This window comes from Primulina huaijiensis, chromosome 5, assembly GCF_012295235.1.
Source record: "Primulina huaijiensis isolate GDHJ02 chromosome 5, ASM1229523v2, whole genome shotgun sequence".
Lineage (NCBI taxonomy): Eukaryota > Viridiplantae > Streptophyta > Magnoliopsida > Lamiales > Gesneriaceae > Primulina > Primulina huaijiensis.
Genome location: NC_133310.1, coordinates 608,019 through 628,666, shown reverse-complemented (window position 1 = coordinate 628,666; position 20,648 = coordinate 608,019). Strand labels below are relative to the sequence as shown.

At 33.7% G+C, this 20,648-nt stretch overlaps 4 protein-coding genes across 7 annotated transcripts; 1 reads left to right on the top strand and 3 right to left on the bottom strand.

Annotated features, from left to right (window-relative positions):
* The first annotated feature begins 393 nt into the window (after positions 1–393).
* Positions 394–3,441, top strand: LOC140976113 (protease Do-like 1, chloroplastic). 3 transcript variants are annotated; one of them, XR_012175167.1, is made up of 5 exons: positions 394–737; positions 1,028–1,140; positions 1,843–2,014; positions 2,603–2,754; positions 2,912–3,441. XR_012175167.1 is itself a non-coding variant. In XM_073440008.1 (3 exons), exons 1-3 carry the CDS (start codon positions 1,916–1,918, stop codon positions 2,964–2,966), a joined length of 306 nt encoding a protein of 101 aa, XP_073296109.1. In that variant the 5' UTR covers positions 1,150–1,915; the 3' UTR covers positions 2,967–3,441. The 3 variants fall into 3 exon arrangements, 1 of the variants encoding a protein (XP_073296109.1); XR_012175166.1 differs by lacking the exon at positions 394–737 and having other exon boundaries at positions 795–1,140; XM_073440008.1 differs by lacking the exons at positions 394–737; positions 1,028–1,140 and having other exon boundaries at positions 1,150–2,014.
* Positions 3,442–3,574: 133 nt separating this feature from the next.
* Positions 3,575–6,153, bottom strand: LOC140976112 (carbonic anhydrase 2-like). 2 transcript variants are annotated; one of them, XM_073440006.1, is made up of 10 exons: positions 5,925–6,153; positions 5,762–5,823; positions 5,513–5,659; positions 5,371–5,419; positions 5,166–5,282; positions 5,016–5,069; positions 4,856–4,941; positions 4,593–4,698; positions 3,973–4,161; positions 3,575–3,766 (listed from the first exon to the last, which is right to left on the bottom strand). In XM_073440006.1, exons 1-9 carry the CDS (start codon positions 6,135–6,137, stop codon positions 3,997–3,999), a joined length of 999 nt encoding a protein of 332 aa, XP_073296107.1. In that variant the 5' UTR covers positions 6,138–6,153; the 3' UTR covers positions 3,575–3,766; positions 3,973–3,996. The 2 variants fall into 2 exon arrangements, with proteins under 2 accessions (XP_073296107.1, XP_073296106.1); XM_073440005.1 differs by having other exon boundaries at positions 4,003–4,161.
* A 1,674-nt stretch (positions 6,154–7,827) lies between these two features.
* On the bottom strand, positions 7,828–12,482 carry LOC140976111 (phosphoglucan phosphatase LSF1, chloroplastic). The gene is made up of 10 exons (XM_073440004.1): positions 12,027–12,482; positions 11,514–11,620; positions 10,968–11,424; positions 10,567–10,638; positions 10,023–10,144; positions 9,568–9,783; positions 9,243–9,348; positions 8,977–9,089; positions 8,577–8,721; positions 7,828–8,387 (listed from the first exon to the last, which is right to left on the bottom strand). Exons 1-10 carry the CDS (start codon positions 12,342–12,344, stop codon positions 8,268–8,270), a joined length of 1,776 nt encoding a protein of 591 aa, XP_073296105.1. The 5' UTR covers positions 12,345–12,482; the 3' UTR covers positions 7,828–8,267.
* A 3,956-nt stretch (positions 12,483–16,438) lies between these two features.
* On the bottom strand, positions 16,439–17,203 carry LOC140977416 (uncharacterized). The gene has a single exon (XM_073442160.1). It carries the CDS (start codon positions 17,201–17,203, stop codon positions 16,439–16,441), a length of 765 nt encoding a protein of 254 aa, XP_073298261.1.
* Between the last annotated feature and the right edge of the window lie 3,445 nt (positions 17,204–20,648).

The window sequence follows — 20,648 nt, the reverse complement described above, 5'->3', positions numbered from 1 at the left end:
TTGACAGTAATATTGTAAATTTAAATTGATATGTTTAAACATCACGTTTTGATTGTTTTTTTATTAATTATTGCACAACAACAATTTCTTTCTTAATAATTATACTCTTCGCATTCAATTAGAACAGAACCCTTATGTTTTAGTTATATGTTTCCCTATTCAGTTTAAATTGTAAAAAATTGAAAATATTATTTTACGCACACATATAATGTGTGTCTGAGGGGAATTTGGGATATAATATTTGAAGTAATCACCTAGCCCAAATAATTCAGCTTAACAAGTAATTCTCCATTTAGCCCAGTATAAAGTACTCTAAGCCCATCACTAAGTTCCAAAATAACAGATCGGCCCAATATTAGTCCCAACAATAATCGGACGTTTCCTTTTCTTCAAGCATGTAACGTGGAGAGCAGCAACTGCCTCCGCGAAAATAGCTGCTCTTGCTTCTGCTTTCTCCTCTTCAACTGCCTTTTCAATCCCAGATTTCTTGATCTCGAAATCTAGGCGCTCAATCTGGGCCTCTCTGGTGGTTGTTTCTGCCCTCCGCGGGAAGTTTACGTCGAAATTGGAGCTGGTTTCCCAGCAGGCAGTAGAGCTTGAAAAAGGTCGTGGATTCATTCTTCGTGCTCTGTGCATCGGCTGCTTTGTCCTTTTCTGTTCTCGTGACGGATGTTGATTCAATGTCGACTTTGGTGGCGAGCATGCCTAGGAAATAGCAGTCAGATGAACTTGCCACGGTTCGTCTTTTTCAAGACAGCACTCCCTCCTTTGTTTTCATTACTAATCTTGCAAAGTCCAAGCCTTTGTGGCTATCTCATTTGAATTGGCGCTTTTTTTGTTCTTTATCAGTTTTCATTTTAGCTAGTTTTGTGCTAAATTAACTCTTCCAGTTTGTATATATTTTACTTGTAATAATTTGTATTGTTTTGATGTTAGCTGCATTAAAGATTTTAGTTTTAAGTTCGTACTAAAATTTCCTATAGTATGTTTTATTAATTCACCTTTGATTTGCTACTTCATGTTTTAGGGAGGATGCGTTTACACTGGATATATTGGAGGTGCCGCAGGGATCAGGATTTGTATGGGATACGCAGGGCCACATTGTGACTAATTATCATTAGATTCGGGGTGCATCCTCAAGTATTCTTCTTCTTATTTCTTTGTTTGGTTATGGTGTATCTGTGCGCCTATTTTTTAAAATTTTGTATTCATGGGTTTTGTTTTCCTATGATCTTGCTAGAAAAATAATGATTCTTGAGATGTTTTTCATAGTTGCCTCAAGATGATTTGAAAGAAGGTTTCAGTTCTTAGAAGAATAGACCTTTTCAATTCATGGAAATGATAGTGTTGGTGGTTGATACCCCCCTTTTATTTGTGCTGTGCATAGGAGCAAACATAGGTTATAGTGCAAGACTTCTTATTTCCTACATGAAAGGTCCTCATAACATTAGCATAACTGTTAGTATCATAGTTATACTCCAGGTGGTTCTCAGCTACTATATATAGAGTGATGCATCAGACTGTGTTTGAGGACTGGAAAAACCCTTGTAATTAAATCATAAACATATTTTCAGAATTGGGTGTCGTCTTATAACGAAGACCTTCGAGCATCAGACATAATTTTCGACATCATCTAATTATACCATCAGACAACGCAGATACATTGGATGCCTATTTGAGCTTCTGCACACCTTCTAGAGTTTGTAGTTGACATCTACTCTTACAGAATGCAGTGAAATTAGTTGGAGCTGGCTTGGTTTTCTTTTCTATTGGGTTGATTTTCTGGAATATATCTTTTGGAGCTCTAGTTTTTCTGGTAAATTCTGTAGTTGTTGTTTTCAGGGTTACTCTTGCAGACCAGAGTGTATATGACGTAAAAGTTATTGGGTTTTATCCAGATAAGGATGTTGTTGTCATGCATATTGATGCACCAAAAGACAAGTTGAGACCAATGCCAATTGGAGTTTCTGCAGACCTACTTGTTGGTCAAAAAGTATACGCAATTGGAAATCCTGTAAGTACATACCTCTCAATAATTTTCTTCCTTTCTACAGGCTTTCATTTTTACCCGTTAAGTTTTCAAAATTTGGCTTGGTATTAATGATGATGTTGGAAAGCCACCAATAATTGCTTTTTCATTTGGGACAACTGATAGAAATTCTCTTTAAGCAACATGCTGGAGAAATGCGGGCCTTTGGATAATTTGGGTGTTCTGTAGAAATTTATGGACGTTTTCCCATATTTTGGCTGTATTTCTCCTCTAGAAGTTTTTCCACACGTACATTGCTCCTGCCTAATCATTAAATCTTCCCTAGTTCCTATCGTGCCTTAAATATCAAATCTGAATGTTTTTAATATTAATTTCAGCATGTTGTTGAATCCTAGAACCATGGAGAAGACATCATGGCTAAAAACATTGTCCTTCCGCCAATGGCCTTGACTACTTTTTTTAGTGTGATAAAGAAATTGTACGAGTAGAGATATTAATATCAGAAGGTGATGGAAGATAATTCTCCACCCTTTTTTAAATTTCAAAAGCATGTCTTACTCTCGCTGGATGTTGATTATTGTGACTTTGGAAATGGAATTGTTTTATGTCTAGGTAGGTGGCGTTGTTGATCAATTAGTAAAGTTTGGGAAAGTCACTAGACCAATATTAGGTATTAAGTTTGCACCTGATCAATCCGTGGAGCAACTGGGAGTTAGTGGGGTTCTTGTCTTGGATGCTCCATCAAACGGACAGCTGGAAAAGCAGTATGCCTACTATACAATCCTTTCTTGCCCTTTGTTTTCATGCAGAGCTGGTTCAGATTTTGTCCAAATTTCATTTTGCTCAGATGTGGATTATTACAATTCGAAGACAAATGAATGATGTCATTAAAAACTAGTTGGTGTAATTTTGGTCCTACAGGGTCTTCAATCTACGAAACGTGATTCGTATGGCAGGCTCATTTTGGGTGTTATAATTACATCAATTAATGGGAAGAAGGTTTCCAATGGCAGTGACTTGTACAGAATAATGGACCAGTGCAAAGTAGGTGATAAAGGTGAACACTGAACTTTTTTTGGGGTAAATTTCAATTGCTTGAAACTGCTTTATTTAAATATATATCTTCATGGAGAGGACAAGTGATTCTTGCTTCCTTTGTTGCCATTATACAAGAGTCTGCTTGATACCTAAACTAATTAATTTTGACGTGTATGTGCCTAATGTTTTTTCCAAGGGCTAAAGATTTTTTAGGACAATTCTCACACACGGCCTTAAGAGTTAGATAATTATTTGACAGTGGAAATGCTTATCACATTCTCTATTCTTGTTCGATAATACTGGATTATTGTAAATAATTATAGTGCCGCAATGCTGTATAATAACAAACTTTCCATGTGCATATTTCTTTAAGTAGGCTTTCTTATATCTGAAATGTATTGTAATTCATGCATTCATGGCGGATTGAAATACAAGAATCGATCTTCTTCTCCGAACTGAGTTTCGGTCCCACATTTCATGACTTGTTTTAGTTTTTTAAATCTGTTTGCAGTGTGTGATTTCATCCAAGTTTATAAAACGCTTAACTCAAGAATAATTTACAGGAATTAACATCTTTTAGCTGAATTTGATGGAATGTTGTTACACAGGAAATCTGTGGGTATACAAATATACATAATTATAAATTTGCAATTCCAAAGAGCCCCCATCATGGGAGAATGGCCTCTGACGATCTTCCTACATGAGCTTCCAGTGCAGTATGCTGGCAACATCTTTTAGCTGTCGAAGCCAAGAAAATTGGAGAAATTCCAATATGAATAAACTTGGAAATGAAAACTTTTATATCTAAACATAAAATCATATAACAAAAGGAATTAACACATTTATTCACATTCCTAATAGTTGATCATTTTTCATGCATAATTTGAAATCAGGGAAAGGACATCAATCGTTTTTCATATTTAATAAGGGAAAAGATAACGTACGGAGAAATGGTAATGGTTTCAGGTTCATACAGAGAGAGATGGCGAAAGCCCGAAATCGAGCCCCCACAGCTCAAACGTTCCGTTAACGAAATCATAGTAGCCACCCTTCAATGCAAGAGTCTTGTTCACCAGACCGTCTCTAACAAATGGGTATGACAGCAAGTTTCCAAGTGAAACGTTCACTGCCTCCTGTTTTGCACGTAGAAATAAAAATGAAAAATAAACAATCAACATCATCTCGAAGCATCATATCTTGTGTTACATATACATCGTACATATATCTGATAATTATCAGTCTCGCAAAGTTGAGATTCGGGTCGAACACCTAGTAACCTTTATTAATTTTTTTTGTCTTGTATATTAGACTTTTACAATTTTTGACCATTTATGTTGTCAAATTTCAATATTAGCCTATTGTCTTTGTTTTACAACAATTTTAATCATTTTTTTGATGTAGCACCATTGCACTATATGGTGCCGACGTGTGTAGTACCACATCATTACTCCCGATGAAATAAATTAAATTACCAAAAATTGGAAGATACTGAAATCGAAGTTTGATAACATAGATGACTCCATCGGGGAAGATTAGAAGAGGTTTAGAAGTTTTATTCTTTTACCTTTTCACAGAGCGCACACTGACTACCAAAAGGGGAACCATTGGCTTCGGATAGCACCTTGGACTTGGCAGGTAAACAGACTTTCACCCAGTCCTCAATGAAGTCACTGAAGAAATCAGCCATAAAGCCATTAAATTGAAAAGAATCACTACTCACCAATTTCTTTTTTACCATGGAATTATACAAATTTTTTACGTAAGTTTCATGCGCATCCCACGAGTCTCCCGATCCAAAATCATCTAGTCTAGGAGTATGCGACTTACGTGCCGGCGGATCCATCACAAGCAAATGACATGAGCCCTTTGATTCCTCCACAAGCACTATGCCCGATCACTACAATTTCTTGAACCTGTAGAAATTTTCGAGTTTACATGTGTAGATGACACGTTGTAACAGGCACCAAAACAAAGTATTAAAATATACCTTAAGGTGTAGAACAGCATACTCAAGTGCAGCCCCGGTTCCAGAATATTTAGTCTATGGCAGATCAAGAACCAGTTTAAAATCACACAATTTAACATTAGAAAGTTTGAAAAAAAAAAAGTATACGAGAAATTTGATAATATAGCATACTTTGTCGTAAGCAGGGACCATATTCGCAACGTTTCGAACCACAAATGCTTCTCCGGGTTGGAAGTCGAGCACATGTGAGGGACACACCCGCGAGTCCGAGCAAGCGAACACCATAAACTGTACAAATTTAGAAAATAAATAAAGGGCCCTTAAATTATTTTTCTAAAAATAAAATATCAGAAAATATTTCGATATAGCTACGTACTTTGGGACTCTGGCCTTTAGCAAGTTCACCATATAAAGCAGGATTTTTCCTGAAAACGTAAAGAAAATATAAACCAGAATTCAACTTCTTTGTTTGTTTAATCAAACTTTTTTAATTATTCTTTTGGATATGGAAAGCTTACTCATATTTCTCTTTCTTGAAATGGATGAAACCGGCTTTCAATGTCTCCACGGTGGCTGAAGCTGAGGCGGTGCTGTCAACTGTTTGCAGCTCCGCTTTTATTTCATCAATTTTGGCGGCGGCGACGGGTCCAAGTTCCCCCTTTTCACTGCATGCATGCAAACAATTTCCTAGCTTGATATTCTTATAATATTTCAAGAAATGCAACGTGGATTACTCCCAGTTGTTTGATGATGACGATGAATCGAACCTTAGAAGCTTTTGGAGTTCAGCAATGGCTTTCTCGTATGAATCCTTCCCCATGTCTTCTCTCTGCAGTCCTCCATATTAACAGTTAAGTGTGTAACAAAAGCATAAATATTTGATTTAATCTTGAAAATGTGGGGACTGGGGAGAGAGAGAGATGAAAGTACCAGAAGAGGGTGGATAACGGGAGCTGGAGCGGCGAAGATTGGTTCGTTTCTGATGAGACTCGGCGGAGAAGCTGGGGAGGAATTAAGGCTCGCGGTGGCCACGGGGCGGAACGCTGCCGGTCTAGATGTGTTTTGCTGCGGGGTGGATAATGTGAAACGAGTAGCGATGCAACCACTAACGGTCGACATTGTGCATTGAGCCATGAATCTCATGTCCCCTTTATAATACTAATTAATTATTATTATAATCAATATTTTTTGTTTAGTACTAACACAATCATCTCAACAGGTAGAGTAATAAATTAAATCTTTCCTTCTCAATTAAATTTCAGAAAAAAAATTAAAATACTCAATTATATATTTCCTTAAGGAATGTATATGGTAAATATTTTACAGATTAATATAAATTGTCATGGAGTGCATGCATGTGAAAATAATTGGATAATGTATGTAAAATTGAGCTTCTCCCCATGCGGATCAGGTATGGATGTTGGAGATGGATTCAGTTTTGGGTTTGGGGAAAAATAACAGATTAAGAAAATTGCACTAAAATGCATGGTTTCATTTAAGCAACACTAGATTATTTGACTTTTTTGTAATAATAGAAATATGGAAGTTTTGTAGATATTTATAGCTCATATGACACTAAAATTTAAATTTGGGACGAGTTTTGGGTTCGATACCTCAATTGTAAAAAAAAAAAAAAAAAAAATCTTTTTCCCAACTCAAAAAAAAAAAAAGGAAAAAGAAACATGAAAGATTTGATTTTACTACTGCTCATATTTACTAAGAATGTATGATTATGTATTACGATGGGTGAATTTAAAATAAGAATTTGGTGGATAATTCATTTGAAGAAGGTAGACACATATGGTGGGTGTAGGATAATATAAGATAAGGCCCTATCTCTAAAACTTGGTGGTGCACAACTACTTTATCTACTACCTGTGGATTGTTCTGCGGCAGGGGGAACATGAGTTTTTCTAGTGATAGGAAGCCTTAGAATCATATTTCGACCAAGACTTTAATGAATTATAGAATGAATATTGAATAAAAAAATTCATTGAATTTGTGCTCTTTTTCCGGACTTATGGTCTGGTATCAACGCTGTAAAAGCATTCATGTTATAGGTTGTTGGATTCAGAAGATGCTTAATTGTGCAAGTTGATACTCGTAGACATGTAAATATAATCTAAAATGAACTAATCGAGTACTCATAGACATGTAAAGATAATGAAACAAAAGTCGTACATTCCATTGAGTTTTTGGTCTAATGACTAGTACATGCACCAAAGTCGTAGATTGACCCTCCATATGTGTTACCTCGGACTGCATTTTGAAGGCATCTAGTGCTTAACCAAATGAATACATCAACACCATTTGGGTTTCCCCACATTTGCCCAACACTGCTGGAATGGGTTTGCATATTAATTGGAGACTGATCTGCAGAATTACTTTTCATTTTGAAGAACATGAAGATTGAGAGAGATTCAATGTTGGGGATCCATCCTGCCCGTTGTCCTTTCGGCCTTGCCTGTAGTCTATAGCCCTTGTATTTCAAAGTCTCCACCAGTTTCATTATGTCAACATTGTTTTGTCATCCTTGCAGCATTCTTGAGAACAGTTAAATTACCAATCTGTCCCCAATTCCCAGTTTTACTTCAACAAAGAGAAGAAAGTTACGCGTATGGCGTTTGGGACGAGATTTCGGGTTCGACACCTAATTGACAAACTGGACCCTAACATTTTTTTAAAAAAAAAAAAAGGAAAAGAAAGTTACTGTGTCTATCTGAAATGATACGTTTTGACATCCTCCTATATATAAATGAAAAGATAAAACACAATAATCCATTAACGTTTTTTTAAATCATGACGAGCAACACAAAAATTTGGAAAAAAAAAATTTAAAAAGCTTTATTTGTTACAAGTATTATTTATACGTCCAACGCGCAACCAGAACCACTGAAAAAAGGAAAATAATTTATGATCCTTGCATGTCATAGCAAATACATTGACTGTGATTTGTGAGCTCTAAGTAGAATAAAATATAAAAGCTTGACTTCACCAAATAGAGGTAGGCACTTTTGCCTCCGAACTTGAACTTGAACTTGAACTTGGAAATCATAAGCATATATGACCTTTAACAACTTGTGCACCAAGCAAGCATACGAAGCCCTGCTGATTCTATCCAAGTAGCGTAATAATATTTACTCATTGTGCTCATGCTGGCCCTTCTAGTATATAATGATTTGTGTAACAGGTTACCAGAAGAATGACGAAAGAGTTGTTAATGAACTTCCTGTTACAATTTCCAGATGTAGTAGAAAAGCGGATGCACATCTATCACTTTGGAGCCAGCCTTATAGGACAGACAGAAAAGGCAACACATCGAGCAGCTTTTGCCAACATAAAGCGCTCATTTTCCGTCAATGGCCTCTCAATGACCTTCACAATATTTGCGTCCTAACACAAAGAAGGTTCCAAGTACATATCAGCACTGAATGAAAACTATAAGGGTCATTATTGTTTTCTGTAACTCAATTTCCTTTGGTAACAATTAAAGGGGCTGGCCAAAATAGTAATAGCAATGTGATTTAGAGTTTTGTGGTTTAAAACTACAAATATCTCTCTCCAGGTTGGGGTTAGCCATACCTTCTGTGGCGGTAGAAGAGAAGGTTTCACACTGGCCGTGTCACCAATTACAATTACATTGTTAATATTCCCCCTTTCGTCCCTTTCCGTCGGTGAAGCTGTTGAATGCCTCCAGTTTTCATTAATAATGTACTTGTAGTAATATCTGTAACATATATTTTACGATTCAGCATCTTGGTGGTTATGAATCTAAAACTTAGTCCTTATCATGACAGGAACGAACAATTGAGGGATTCCCTCACAGCGCATAAGTATCTGGTCCTTTCACGGTTTAATTGACTGGAATGTAAGCCTTCTACTCACCGGAATTTTGTAAGAAAGCAATACCTGCCGAAGACTATAGTTTGACGACAGACCCTCAGATTATTAGGCTTCTAAATGAGAGGATAAGGAAACTTACTTTCCCTGTGGAAGTCTAATATCAACTTCATATCTGGGGCCACCCTTGTGCACTGCCTTGATTGGCTCTTTCCAGTTTCCCGTAAAATCTCCTACCAAGTATACATCTTCCCCCTGCAAGAAGAAGATTTCTCAGATTTAAAAAACTAAAGTAGACACAGATTCCCAAGCTGATAACAAAGATGAAACTGAAAGCATGTAGCCGGCTACATGGCCCTTAAACAATAGAGACCTCGGCTCTTAAAGAGTTGGGATTTATCTCCTCACCTCGTGACCGTTCCACACAAAAGTTACAGCATGGGTTGAAGGTCCATCATGGATGCCACTTTCAACCATGGCAATAAGATCCCATGTTGCCCAGGCAATTGCTGGCCTGCATTTAAAATCTTGGTTAGAAGCTCAAATCAGAGTGCGCCGTACCAAATGATTGGTAGATATTCAATATTAATTTAGTACAATATTCTTAGAGAACCAGAATTAACATTACATTTTACTGATAGGATTCACACAAGGACAAAAGTTAAGAACAAGGATAAGGCTGTTTATGGCAACACATTCTTTACAAAGTTTGAGAACGAATGAAGTGTCAAACCTGTCAGGCTTGCATGTATGCAAACCAGTAACAAAATTGTGAGCAGCATGAAGGGAGGTATCTGTTATCCAGTGTAGGTAGGCAATCACACAAGCAGGTGATCGGTCAAACCCAGTGGTGCAAGTGATATAAACACAATGGTTCTTCTTAAGTAAGCGCAGCAGAAGACCCACACAGAATGGCAGTTTTTTTCTCATGTCAAAAGAATCTGAGTCCCTAAAATAAAAAATGATAATAAAATGAAAATCATAAGGGCAGAAAACATAGGAGAAACAATTTCATAAAATAAACTCTTTAAAATACAACAATATGAAACTGTGTTGTTATTTACTTTTTGAGGTATTTCGCGCATCAACAGATTTAGACAAGGATAAGTAGGTGAAAATTTACTTTAAATAGAAAGCATAACGACACCGAATTATATTATTCTTCCCAAGAAAGCACCATGCAACAACCTTATGGGATAGTTAATCATAAGGACATTAAACTTTTGGCATGACTCATTGATCGAATTTGAATCAATTCCCCAATTTGCAGCTTCAATTGTACTCTGGAAATTCAGTACTGCTGTCACTCCCTGCAGACATTGCAGAATGTTTCAGTTTAGCAAAGGAACCAGAGACGACCAATACATTGCACGAGATAAGGGTAATAAACCAGAATAAAAGTACCCAGTAATATGGTTCATTTACAATAACTAAATAAAAAAAATCGTGTTCAGAGGACTACATATCCAAACTATTCCAAAGATTTCTTAGACCAATAACAATCTGTTTCAATTATGTTAAGGAAATGGATAATACTAATAATGCACCAGATGCTTTACTAATATAATTGAACAGTATCATTTTGTGACTCCTGAAAAAGACTGCCAGATAGGTGGTGGAGGAAATTTGCATATCATTTTGGGAGCGTAAGAGATGGGTGAGATGAAAATCTAAGGGGAAAAATTTGTAAATCAAGCAATAGTAAAGAAGATAAGGGTATGTTAGCTCTCACCACTGTGTCAGACAGTGTCCCTACATCTTTTTCTGTTTGAATACATGATCCGACATAAATTTGCTCCGTGATCTATCAAAACAAAGAGAAGGCATAAGATGGAGTTGAATTCTTACTCGAAGTCATCTAGTGGCACTAATTCTGAAAAAGAATCAATGTAAGATATAAATAGAGAGAGAGATTGAGAAAAACGAAAAAAAAAAGTGTAAAAAAAAAATTATTCACGGGCAGTTTATAAATGGTATGCCACTTTCTCTAGTCAAAAACTCTATTTATTTCTGTCTGTTTTCCAATTCCCACTTTAAAAACTCTAAGAAACTTGATGATCAAATGTATTTTCTTTTCAGACTATAAACATCTGCCAATACTAACATGATGAATAAACCAGCTCGTATGCACACCTTACTATAGCGCATACCAAGAGAATGGTTATAGTAGAGCTCTTCACTTGAACGTTCCAATGCCTTCACATACTCTTCAAGTGGAAAACTACCATGCCCCCATTCAGCGTTTTCGGGCAATTCCTCTGTGAAAGTGGCAACAAGAGGACCAAATGGTAGAGTAGGAGAGTTCTTAGCTATCTTTGGTTGACCATTCTTGTTCTGATCATTCATATACTTCCATCCTTTGGAAGACAAAAGTTTTGGACAAAATGTCACCGATCCAGAGTTTCCAGCATCCTCTCCAGATGCATTCGAATTTGAAGATTGTATACTATCGTTCCAAGTGGCAATTGGAACAAGACCTTGGTTAAATAAAGTATCAAGATCGTTCAGAAGATAGAGATGGATGGGGAAAGGGGAGAAGGGTCTCTCGAGTACAAGGCTACAAGAACCGGATTTCTCCTTGACAAGAATCCTGCAGATACCATAGTAGAAAATGAAGCAAAAAGAATGAGTGGCCTAATCACTACTAAACTTTTTTTGGAAACACAAAGCAATTCGCACTCTATATCGCCGTAGTCCTTGATTTCAACAAGCTTTGAAGTAGATGATTCACTCGCTTTCTTCAAAGTGTCACCCACCATAACTATTCTTGATTTCTCAGCGTTCCCCTGCATGATCGCTTTAATGGATTAATTGGTCAAAAATAACATCAGCAAAATCCAATCATCGGGCACGATCCGTGCTCCAAGAGCCTACTAAATTACATCAAACCAATCACAATAAAATCATTATTATTAGGATAATAATCGCTCTCATGAACTCGTAGATATAATCACAGACAATATTCTGACACGCACAATCTGATCTCGAGCCAAGCTAGCTACTTTATTTTGAGTTTGATGAGCTCGAGCTCTGGTGCAGTGTCAATTGGTTGAGCTAATGAAAATATACCACCTCAATTCGTTTGCACGTCTACTTTTGAGCAAATGAATTGCAGCTCCTACAATACTATCCGCGCAAACCAAAAATTTTACTGAAAGCAAAAGCCGCCATATAAATAGAAAAGAAGAATACCCCTTTTAGAAGTGCGAGAACGAAAACTTTCCCTTCAACAGAGAGCCCGAATCGAATGCCGAGCGGCTTCTCCAGTGTCACCATATACTCATTCAGATTCATCTTGAACGAGGAGGCGTTAGAGGACACCGCGACAACGGTAGAACCCCTTCTACACGATCGACGCGCCGCGAACTTCGAAACTCCATTCTTGAAATCGAAACTTCTGCCCCAGAATGAGGATTGAATGGCGGCGCCACTCTTATGGGAGTTGCCATTGGAACACAAGAACACGGAGCGGTGGAAGCCCCAGTAATTCAAGAACTGCAGAGAGTACATCTAAGATCGAATTGGGAAGTTTCTGGTGAATGAATTGGACCAGTGAGAGATGGGATTCACGAGGAAGATAGAGAGCTTTGCTTCTTCCAACATGGATTTTTGTATACTTTTCTTTGGATTTATTTCCACGTGACACAAAATACTTTTATTCGGGAAATAGGCTTCCATTTTTTTTTGTGTTCGGTCGATGAATATTTTTTTAGTAACACATTTCTTCATAAAATATATCACATTTCCATATGAAGTGTACCACATTTTGCATGACATAGTACCACAATTTTGTGGGTAGGGAGTGAACTCAAAGAAATATTTTGATTGGAGATTTTTCACCAACTTCCCCACTTTTCTTTGCGATTCCATTACTTTTAAATAATAATTTAGACCGACGAGTTGAGTTTTCCGGTTTTTTTTTAATTTATTTCTATTCGTGTCATATATTTGTATAATTTTTTATTTTTTAAAAATCTTTTTGTGAACTTAAGAAAAAAAATTAATATATTAAAAAATATTATAATTATAAAAATTAATGAAAAGTCATACAACCAACAAACCAAAATGTCGTAAGATGGTCTGACACTAAATATATAAAATAAGTCTATTGTGATACGGTCTCATGAATTTTTATCCGTGATACATGTCAAACCCGCCAATATTTACAAGAAAAATTAATGTTTTGTCATAAAAAAATAATATTTTTCATTAACGACTCAAATAGTATATATGTCTTACAAAAATAATTCATGAGAACGTTTAATAACAGTTTTCGTTAAATGTATAATAGAGATAGAAAAAGGTTGGGATTATTTTTTATGANATATGAAAATCATAAATACTAAATCAATGGGCCCCAAACGAGTGAAGGTTTATCAATTCTCTACGTTTATTTAAGCCCAAAACTATTAGTATGGGCCGTGTAGCTGTTACAATTGGACTAAAACCATTTTCAAATGACAGCCATAAATGCCAATATAATACTCGGAATTTTAATTTAAAGGGCCACACAAGCAGGGATTCCTGGATTTCAGTAGCATGGAATATTTTTATGTGTGTATTTTATTTTTTATAGTTGGGACATCGTTATAATTGAGTCTCGAACATTAGATTTTATCGCAAATTAGAGATTTTGGTGTCATATTAATATGTGTTTATTATTCTTAATATAATTTCAAATTTGAAAAAAGTGCAAAATATCTGCAGCGAAAAATTATGTGATTTCCACACTGATGAATTCCTTATTAAAAATATTTTCGTCTCAACCCCTAAATCCAAATTTTGGATACGGCCATAAGCAATCATCAGTCTCATAGTAAACGTGTCTTTTTTTTATGTTTGTTGCCAGATATTAGGACAGCGAATCGAACAGACAAGAAAATATTATTTTCTCTGTTTTTTACATTTTTTTATATATATATCCATCCCATTGCTTTACTTTCCGGGTCAATCATTCGAATCAGCCACATCCCATACCTTGTTTTAAAAAGTTTTATCCTTTCATGCGAGTCAGATGTCCTTTCATCCATATGGAAACAATTGTTCTTTATTCTCTGAATAAAAGTCAGAATATGGTTAGGTAAATCGATAATGTGCATAAAAAAGCAAGAAAATGAGATAGAAGATAACAAACACCGACCTCATAAGAAAGCAAGAAAATGAGACAGAAGATAACAAACATCGATCTCATAGCATATTTCTCATTATATTTTAATGAATAATATAGCACCAACTAACGTTATTCAAAACTTTGCCAACTCGTCTATGCCCTTAGCAGCCACATCCTAGCTATACCTTTCATATGTATGTGTGTGTGTGTTTATATATATATATATATATATTCATGTAGCATTAGATATCTAATTTATGTTTGTTATGTGGGAAGTGTTGACAAAGATTTATAATATGAGGATTAGAGATGTATCAAATTAAGTTATCATAAGCTAGAATCAAGTTCGAGTTTTAATTGTTTCTATTCGAGTAGTTCGTGAGCTACTCGAATAAATAAATAAATAAACAAACTTACAAAATTTAAATCGAGTCGATAAAAATAAATCTGAATATATATTGAAGATTAAGCTGATTATTTATAAAAATCAATACAATATTTTTTTTAAATAACAATATAACATACTTATATTTTGATAAAAATGATATGTGTCTTTATTTGTTCTCATCAGGTACTCACTATAATTTATTAGCTTGTATATTTAAAAATGAAATGTCAAATATTCCTTTAGTCAACTTTTGGTGTATTTTATCAGGCATGCATGTTAAGAGGATGACTAGGATTAAAAGGCATTAATATTGAGTCGGATCCACCAAAGCGTATCCAATCAAAATCCAGATAACTCGTAATCCCAAATCGTTGAATAATAATCAAAATACATATACAACTGTAGTACGTTTATATATATTAAAGCACGATTCTCCACTATTTTCGAATTGTTGTTATTCATTAGACTTGAACAATTTGCTTGGTATTTCTTATTGATATAATAATGCATCCCTTTTTTAGGGGGCTGTAGCACGTACTTTTTGGGTGTTTATCGGGCAAACTCCCGGGCTTAAAGCAGTAGAACTACCCTCAAACTTAATGCAATAGCTTGTAAATCAGGTTGACGGTATAAACCGTATTGATCAAGTCATGGACGACATTTTCGGTCAAAAAAGTGTCGTAAGATGAGTCGAACTCTTTGGTTAATTGTGTAACGTAATACAGTTTTCCAATTGAATACTTTAATTATTGGTATACTCCAGTGTCCAGCGTTGAACTTATAAACTAAGCTGGATGGACAGCTCTCAAAGGCAAGGTTATAAAAAGCGTGAAGCGTTCCGAAGCGCGGATGTCAAGCTCCAAGCTTTTCAAGCTTAAGCGAGATTAGCACAGGCTTAAGCGTGAAAAAGCGTTTTTTATCTTTAGTGTAATTGTAACTATTTCAAACCAATAAATAGATAAAATAATACATAAATATGATAAATTTAAGTCTGATGCATTAATTCTCATATTTATAAATTTATAAAATCATAAAAATATCAAAATTACAATCTTTATTTGTTTTTGCGACTAGAACACATTAAAAATGTTAAATATTTGTCAAATCATTATCAGACACGCTTAATCATAATTAAAATTAAAAAACAAACATCTAAATTATAAACCTAATTTATTATTTTAAAATAAAAACATACCTTCAAAATAAAAAAAATTTAAAAATAAATAGATGCGATTAATTGTACTTACGCACGCTTAATTAAACACCTTAATTATGTTTAATTCGGTCAAACTACAGTTTGACCGCTTTTTTCCGCTTTTTTCGAAGCGGGGCGTTTTTGCCGAGCTTCAAGCTTAAGCGCGTTTAAGCGAGGCTTAAGCGGGCTTTTTAGAACACTGCTCAAAGGTAATATTTATTTGAATTTTAAAGATCACATAATTTTGATTCTCTTAATATATAATGAAATTATTGCTCAACTCACCAAAATGGATGATTCCCATTTTTGTATATATTTACTGCTTAATTAATAATATTGACCTATTCGATAATTGAAATAATATAGTCATTTCGCAATTATTAACAAGTGATATATTCATCACTGGCTATTTATGAAATTTTTTGATTTTTCAAACCAAAACATATTTAGGTACATGATGCTACATCACGTCAAATGCGATTGAGACATAATGTAATCGTGCGATTATTTAATATAATAATACATATTTACGTGTGTTTATTTTCATTATTTTGACAATATTTATATAATATGATATATAGATGAACGATGTGAAAAAAAAAAAAAAAAAAACTCTCATAATGTCTTATTATGCTAGCAAAGTGATTATATCATCTACAATTTAAAAACCCAAAATGTTATAAAACTCCATAAAATGTAAAAACAGAAAATATTATCCTTTTTAAATTAATATTCTTATTTTTTTAATTACAACTTGAGAGATTTTTACGTTGTTTCAAACTCTCTGTCAGAGAAAATGAGTGGTAATGACATAATATTCATTTGTTTTTATATGTATGTTAAATTAAAATCGAGACAATGAAATTAATAGCTTACATCAATAGAAAATAAAATTTTAAAATAAAAAGTTTCTAGAAGTGCGGGAAACTCCTGCTAAAGCCGTTGACATTAGTGAAGAACCCTATGAGGCCTTGCCTGTACGGTAGATACGATTTCTTCCTCTTCTCTGCATTCATCGCTCTCTTCCACGTATAAAGCACCTCGTGCGGCGACGGACATCCCGGCGCGCTGCCGCCGCCGGAGACGGGCTTTGTTCCAGCTACCTTTTGAACTTTTGAAGCTTCGATTATCTTCTGAGGCTTTTGATGATCGTGACCACGGTGCTTGGGAGTTAGAAACACATAATTGTCCTTCCCGTCGCTGTTGCTCCGCCGCAGAATGTCGGAGATCTTCCAGCTCCACGACGTCGATCCAGTCGACTTGCTCTTTTTACACAATACAGCAGCCGCCTTAGGCCGCCAGATGGAGTACGTCCCCGGGGGCACGCTTTCCAATTCATTCCCTTCAAACGACGAAGACGACGGAAGGTGATTCCGATCTGATCTCTCTTCTTTCTCCTCGAGATCGCCGATTAAAATGTTGTTCACCGGAATCCCGAGACTCTCCGAATCAAATCCCTCCTTAAGATCGCCGTTGAAAACGGGAAACATCGACCGGATTTGGCCATCGTAGACCACGACCTCCTCCTCTTCACGTATCAAATTGAACTCAAAGGCTTCATCGTGATCGTTTTCTTCATCATCCATGGCGACTTTCGCAACGATGTCCGCTAATTTGTCGGCCGAATAGCAGCTAAAGCTCGGGCACAGGTACTCATCTTCTTGATTGTACTTCATTATCATTGATTTGAATGAGCTATCAATTAAGTAGAAAATATAGTGATTTTGGAGAGAAATTAGTGGATGGAAGTGCGATGGAGATGAGGGGAAGCCTATATTATATACTTGGGGAGAGGAATCACGAAAGAATAAATTAAATACTATTTTATTCTATAATATTATTTTAAGCATTATAATTAGTTATTACAAACAAAATTTCCTGGCTGTTCCTATCAACATTAAACGGAAACAAATAATGATACTTATAACTTTGTTGAAATTCCAAAAATAATTTTTTTTAAAAGCGAAAATCAAATATCCATTCGAGATAAACATGAGGATTTAAAAAAATTCTAATTAAGTTAAATAAATTTTATAGGCTTTTATTATTATTATTAATAATAAGCAATATAGCATGATAATTAATTAGTCATCATGTTTGTGTATGATGGAGTCGATATCTTTTCATCATTACATATTTGATTCAAATTAAAGATAAAACAATATGAATGAATTATGATATAACAATATTAATTAATCTAAGCAATTTAATTTTTATTGTTGATATATAAATTTCATCGGTCTTTCTGAACCGGTCAATGTAAAACAAAAGTTGGGAGCATATTACATCATAGTTAAACAACAGCATTGATTGATTGATCGTTCTTGTACCGAACTTAATAGAATTGCAGTACTCTTGGTTTTTACTGCACGAGAAAAACAGGCGCAGACTTTTTTTTTTAACAATCTTGAAGGCAGCCAATACTGATTACAGCTCACCAGTGACGTTAATATATGGATTATCATGTGTGAATAAAACCTCGTCGGGGAAGCTTTTAATTTGTTTCATGTTCTACTTCAACTTTTGTTCGATCGTATCTCTTTTTCTCGATTTTGGTTGTAGATAAAAAGATGTCAAAGGAGTTTCTTATTGTCCTAACAAATCATTTTATATCTATATATAATCGTCGATTTATCGAAAACATACATGAAAAACAGTTCAAATTGTTCATTAATTATTAAGATGAATTAAAACCAATAATTCTGTTGCTCATAAATTGGCTCGTTAAGCTATTTCATTTGTGACAAAAGACATGACAAACTCGTGGGTTTATAATTAAATTTGATCGCTTCTACAAAAAAGTTTCATGACATATTGTTCATGAATCTCATATATTTAAGTTACGTTTTCTTTTTCGTTTGTCCCAATGATACAACTCAGTTTTGTCTTCTGAGAGAAATAAAATAAAATTTCGCACTCCACTCGTTTCGTGGACCTCATATATTTATTATTTTATTCCTCCCCGTACGCCTGTCTTTATGGGGTTAGAAATGATTGATTTGATTATCAAACAAACATATTTACAAAAAATAAAATAAAACAAAGTTTTTTCACAAAAATAAATGGATTGCTGTTTTCCTAAGATCCAAATACAACGATTTTTAAAAAAACAAAAAATATAAAAAAAAATACCTAATTCCATTTAACAAACAAAAGCAAGATCTTCTTAAAGAACAGGCAAAATCATATTTTTAGTCATATGATTCACATATTTTTTATAGATTATTTTTTTATAGATGAAGTCAACATTTTATCCTTCTATTTTTTTTTCAATTTTAATTATTTTTTATTGGAGTATTAATGTGTTGTCGATAAATAATGACGTAACGTCGAAAAATAATGACGTAATAACAAAATTTACTGACGTATCGCCGAACAATATTGATGTGTCCGATGACACAAAATCACTCCGATAAAAATGACTAAATATTTTTTAAAAAATGCCCAATCAATATACTAAAATCTTGAATTGACATCTAACAATGTCAAAAATAGAAAACATTCAAGGTATATGATAAAAATGTAATTATTTTTAATGAATCACATTATATTTAGAAAATCAAACGAGCCAATTTTTTAAAAAGAAATAATGTATTAGTATGTTAAAAATACAATTTATCAAGTAAAGTAATTATAAAAATAAATGTTTTTGGAACGGTTGATATTAAAATATAAAATATACCAATCTCAAAAAATTTCTTAATTCTAATGTTCAGTAGGTTTGGTTTTCCTTTTTAAAAAATAAAAAAAATAGCTGCCGATCGAATTGATTAAACACATATATAATCTTCAAAACTTAATCTCATTTTATAATCAATTAATCTTGCTTCTTAGATTATGATTCTATCAACCCACCCATTCTATTTCGTATTAATAATGCTTTCCATATTAAAATATAATAAATTGTATAGTTATTAAACTAACGTTTCATTTGAATTCTAAAAAATATATGTAAATGACTTCTAAGTCATATTGATACTAAAATCTCAAATTTGACGTAAATTCCCAAAAACTAATTATAACAATATTCGTTCCCAACTAAAAAAAAATTAAAAATATATATATCACCGGATGAAAAACTATAATGACATAAGAAACAAAATAATGTTATATTGCATCAATACAGACATTGATATTCTTTATAATATAGTTTTGAAATATGGAAAACATATTATAAGTAAATTATTATTAGGGTTGACAATGTTCACTTTTAGGAAATTAAATTATAAAATATACATATGAAATTAACTCAAAAAAATCGGATGAAATAAAAGATCAACAAAACCAATACATTAATATATCATTTCCAATCCATTGCATATCTTTAGAGCAGTAACTTCAAATAACATAATTTTACACCAAATATAAAGCTTGTATCCAACTCATCTATTCTGAACTCAACTCTAAAATAATATTCGTAAAACATTTCATATTATTTTATTTTCAAAATTTATTTTAATCCAAATTTTATTTATTTAAATAAATTAAATATAATAAATCTTATATTTCAATTATAATAAAAATAATTTTATTATTAGGAACCATTAATTATGATTTAATTTAATCTAATAAAATTATTAATTCAAATACGTTTAATGAAACTAGTTCTTTATTTAACTTATCTTTATGAATTAAATAAATAATTTAGTTATATTGTATTACGCGTTACTTTTTGTTATGTTGTATTGTGTGTTACTCTTTATTCGCTTGTGTTTTTTTCTTTTTTATGACGTTGAAACCTGCTATCACTATTATTTGGTGCGCATGTAATAAACCCTATTGTGTTGAAAAATAATATTTAAAATGTGTGTATTGAATATTTGAATGTTGAATATTTGAATGTTGAAAATTAGGTAAAATTAGGTGTTGAATATTGAAATTTGTGTGTGATGATGAAGGTAATGATGTAATTTATTTTTGGATTATTTGTAAAAATTTTCTATAAATAGATCTCTCATTTGTGAAGAAAATCACAATTGAGTTGAGAGAAAAATATTATAAAGTGTGTAGTGTGATAATTTTGAGAGTTTGAGATTTTTACTTTTTACCATAAATTTTTACTTTTTCACAACATGTTATCAGCACGAAGCTCTAAAAGTCCTCCATATTTTTCCAAGCTCC

Coding starts and splice junctions, on each gene's coding strand:
- LOC140976113 (XM_073440008.1), top strand. CDS start 1,916: ATGCATATTGATGCACCAAAAGACAAGTTGAGACCAATGCCAATTGGA. Junction 2,015..2,602: donor TATACGCAATTGGAAATCCT/GTAAGTACATAC, acceptor TTTTATGTCTAG/GTAGGTGGCGTTGTTGATCA. Junction 2,755..2,911: donor AACGGACAGCTGGAAAAGCA/GTATGCCTACTA, acceptor TTGGTCCTACAG/GGTCTTCAATCTACGAAACG.
- LOC140976112 (XM_073440005.1), bottom strand. CDS start 6,137: ATGAGATTCATGGCTCAATGCACAATGTCGACCGTTAGTGGTTGCATC. Junction 5,660..5,761: donor GAACTCCAAAAGCTTCTAAG/GTTCGATTCATC, acceptor GCATGCATGCAG/TGAAAAGGGGGAACTTGGAC. Junction 5,070..5,165: donor TGGTCCCTGCTTACGACAAA/GTATGCTATATT, acceptor GATCTGCCATAG/ACTAAATATTCTGGAACCGG.
- LOC140976111 (XM_073440004.1), bottom strand. CDS start 12,344: ATGTACTCTCTGCAGTTCTTGAATTACTGGGGCTTCCACCGCTCCGTG. Junction 8,722..8,976: donor ATTAGACTTCCACAGGGAAA/GTAAGTTTCCTT, acceptor TATATGTTACAG/ATATTACTACAAGTACATTA. Junction 8,388..8,576: donor CTCTTCTACCGCCACAGAAG/GTATGGCTAACC, acceptor TCTTTGTGTTAG/GACGCAAATATTGTGAAGGT.
- LOC140977416 (XM_073442160.1), bottom strand. CDS start 17,203: ATGAAGTACAATCAAGAAGATGAGTACCTGTGCCCGAGCTTTAGCTGC.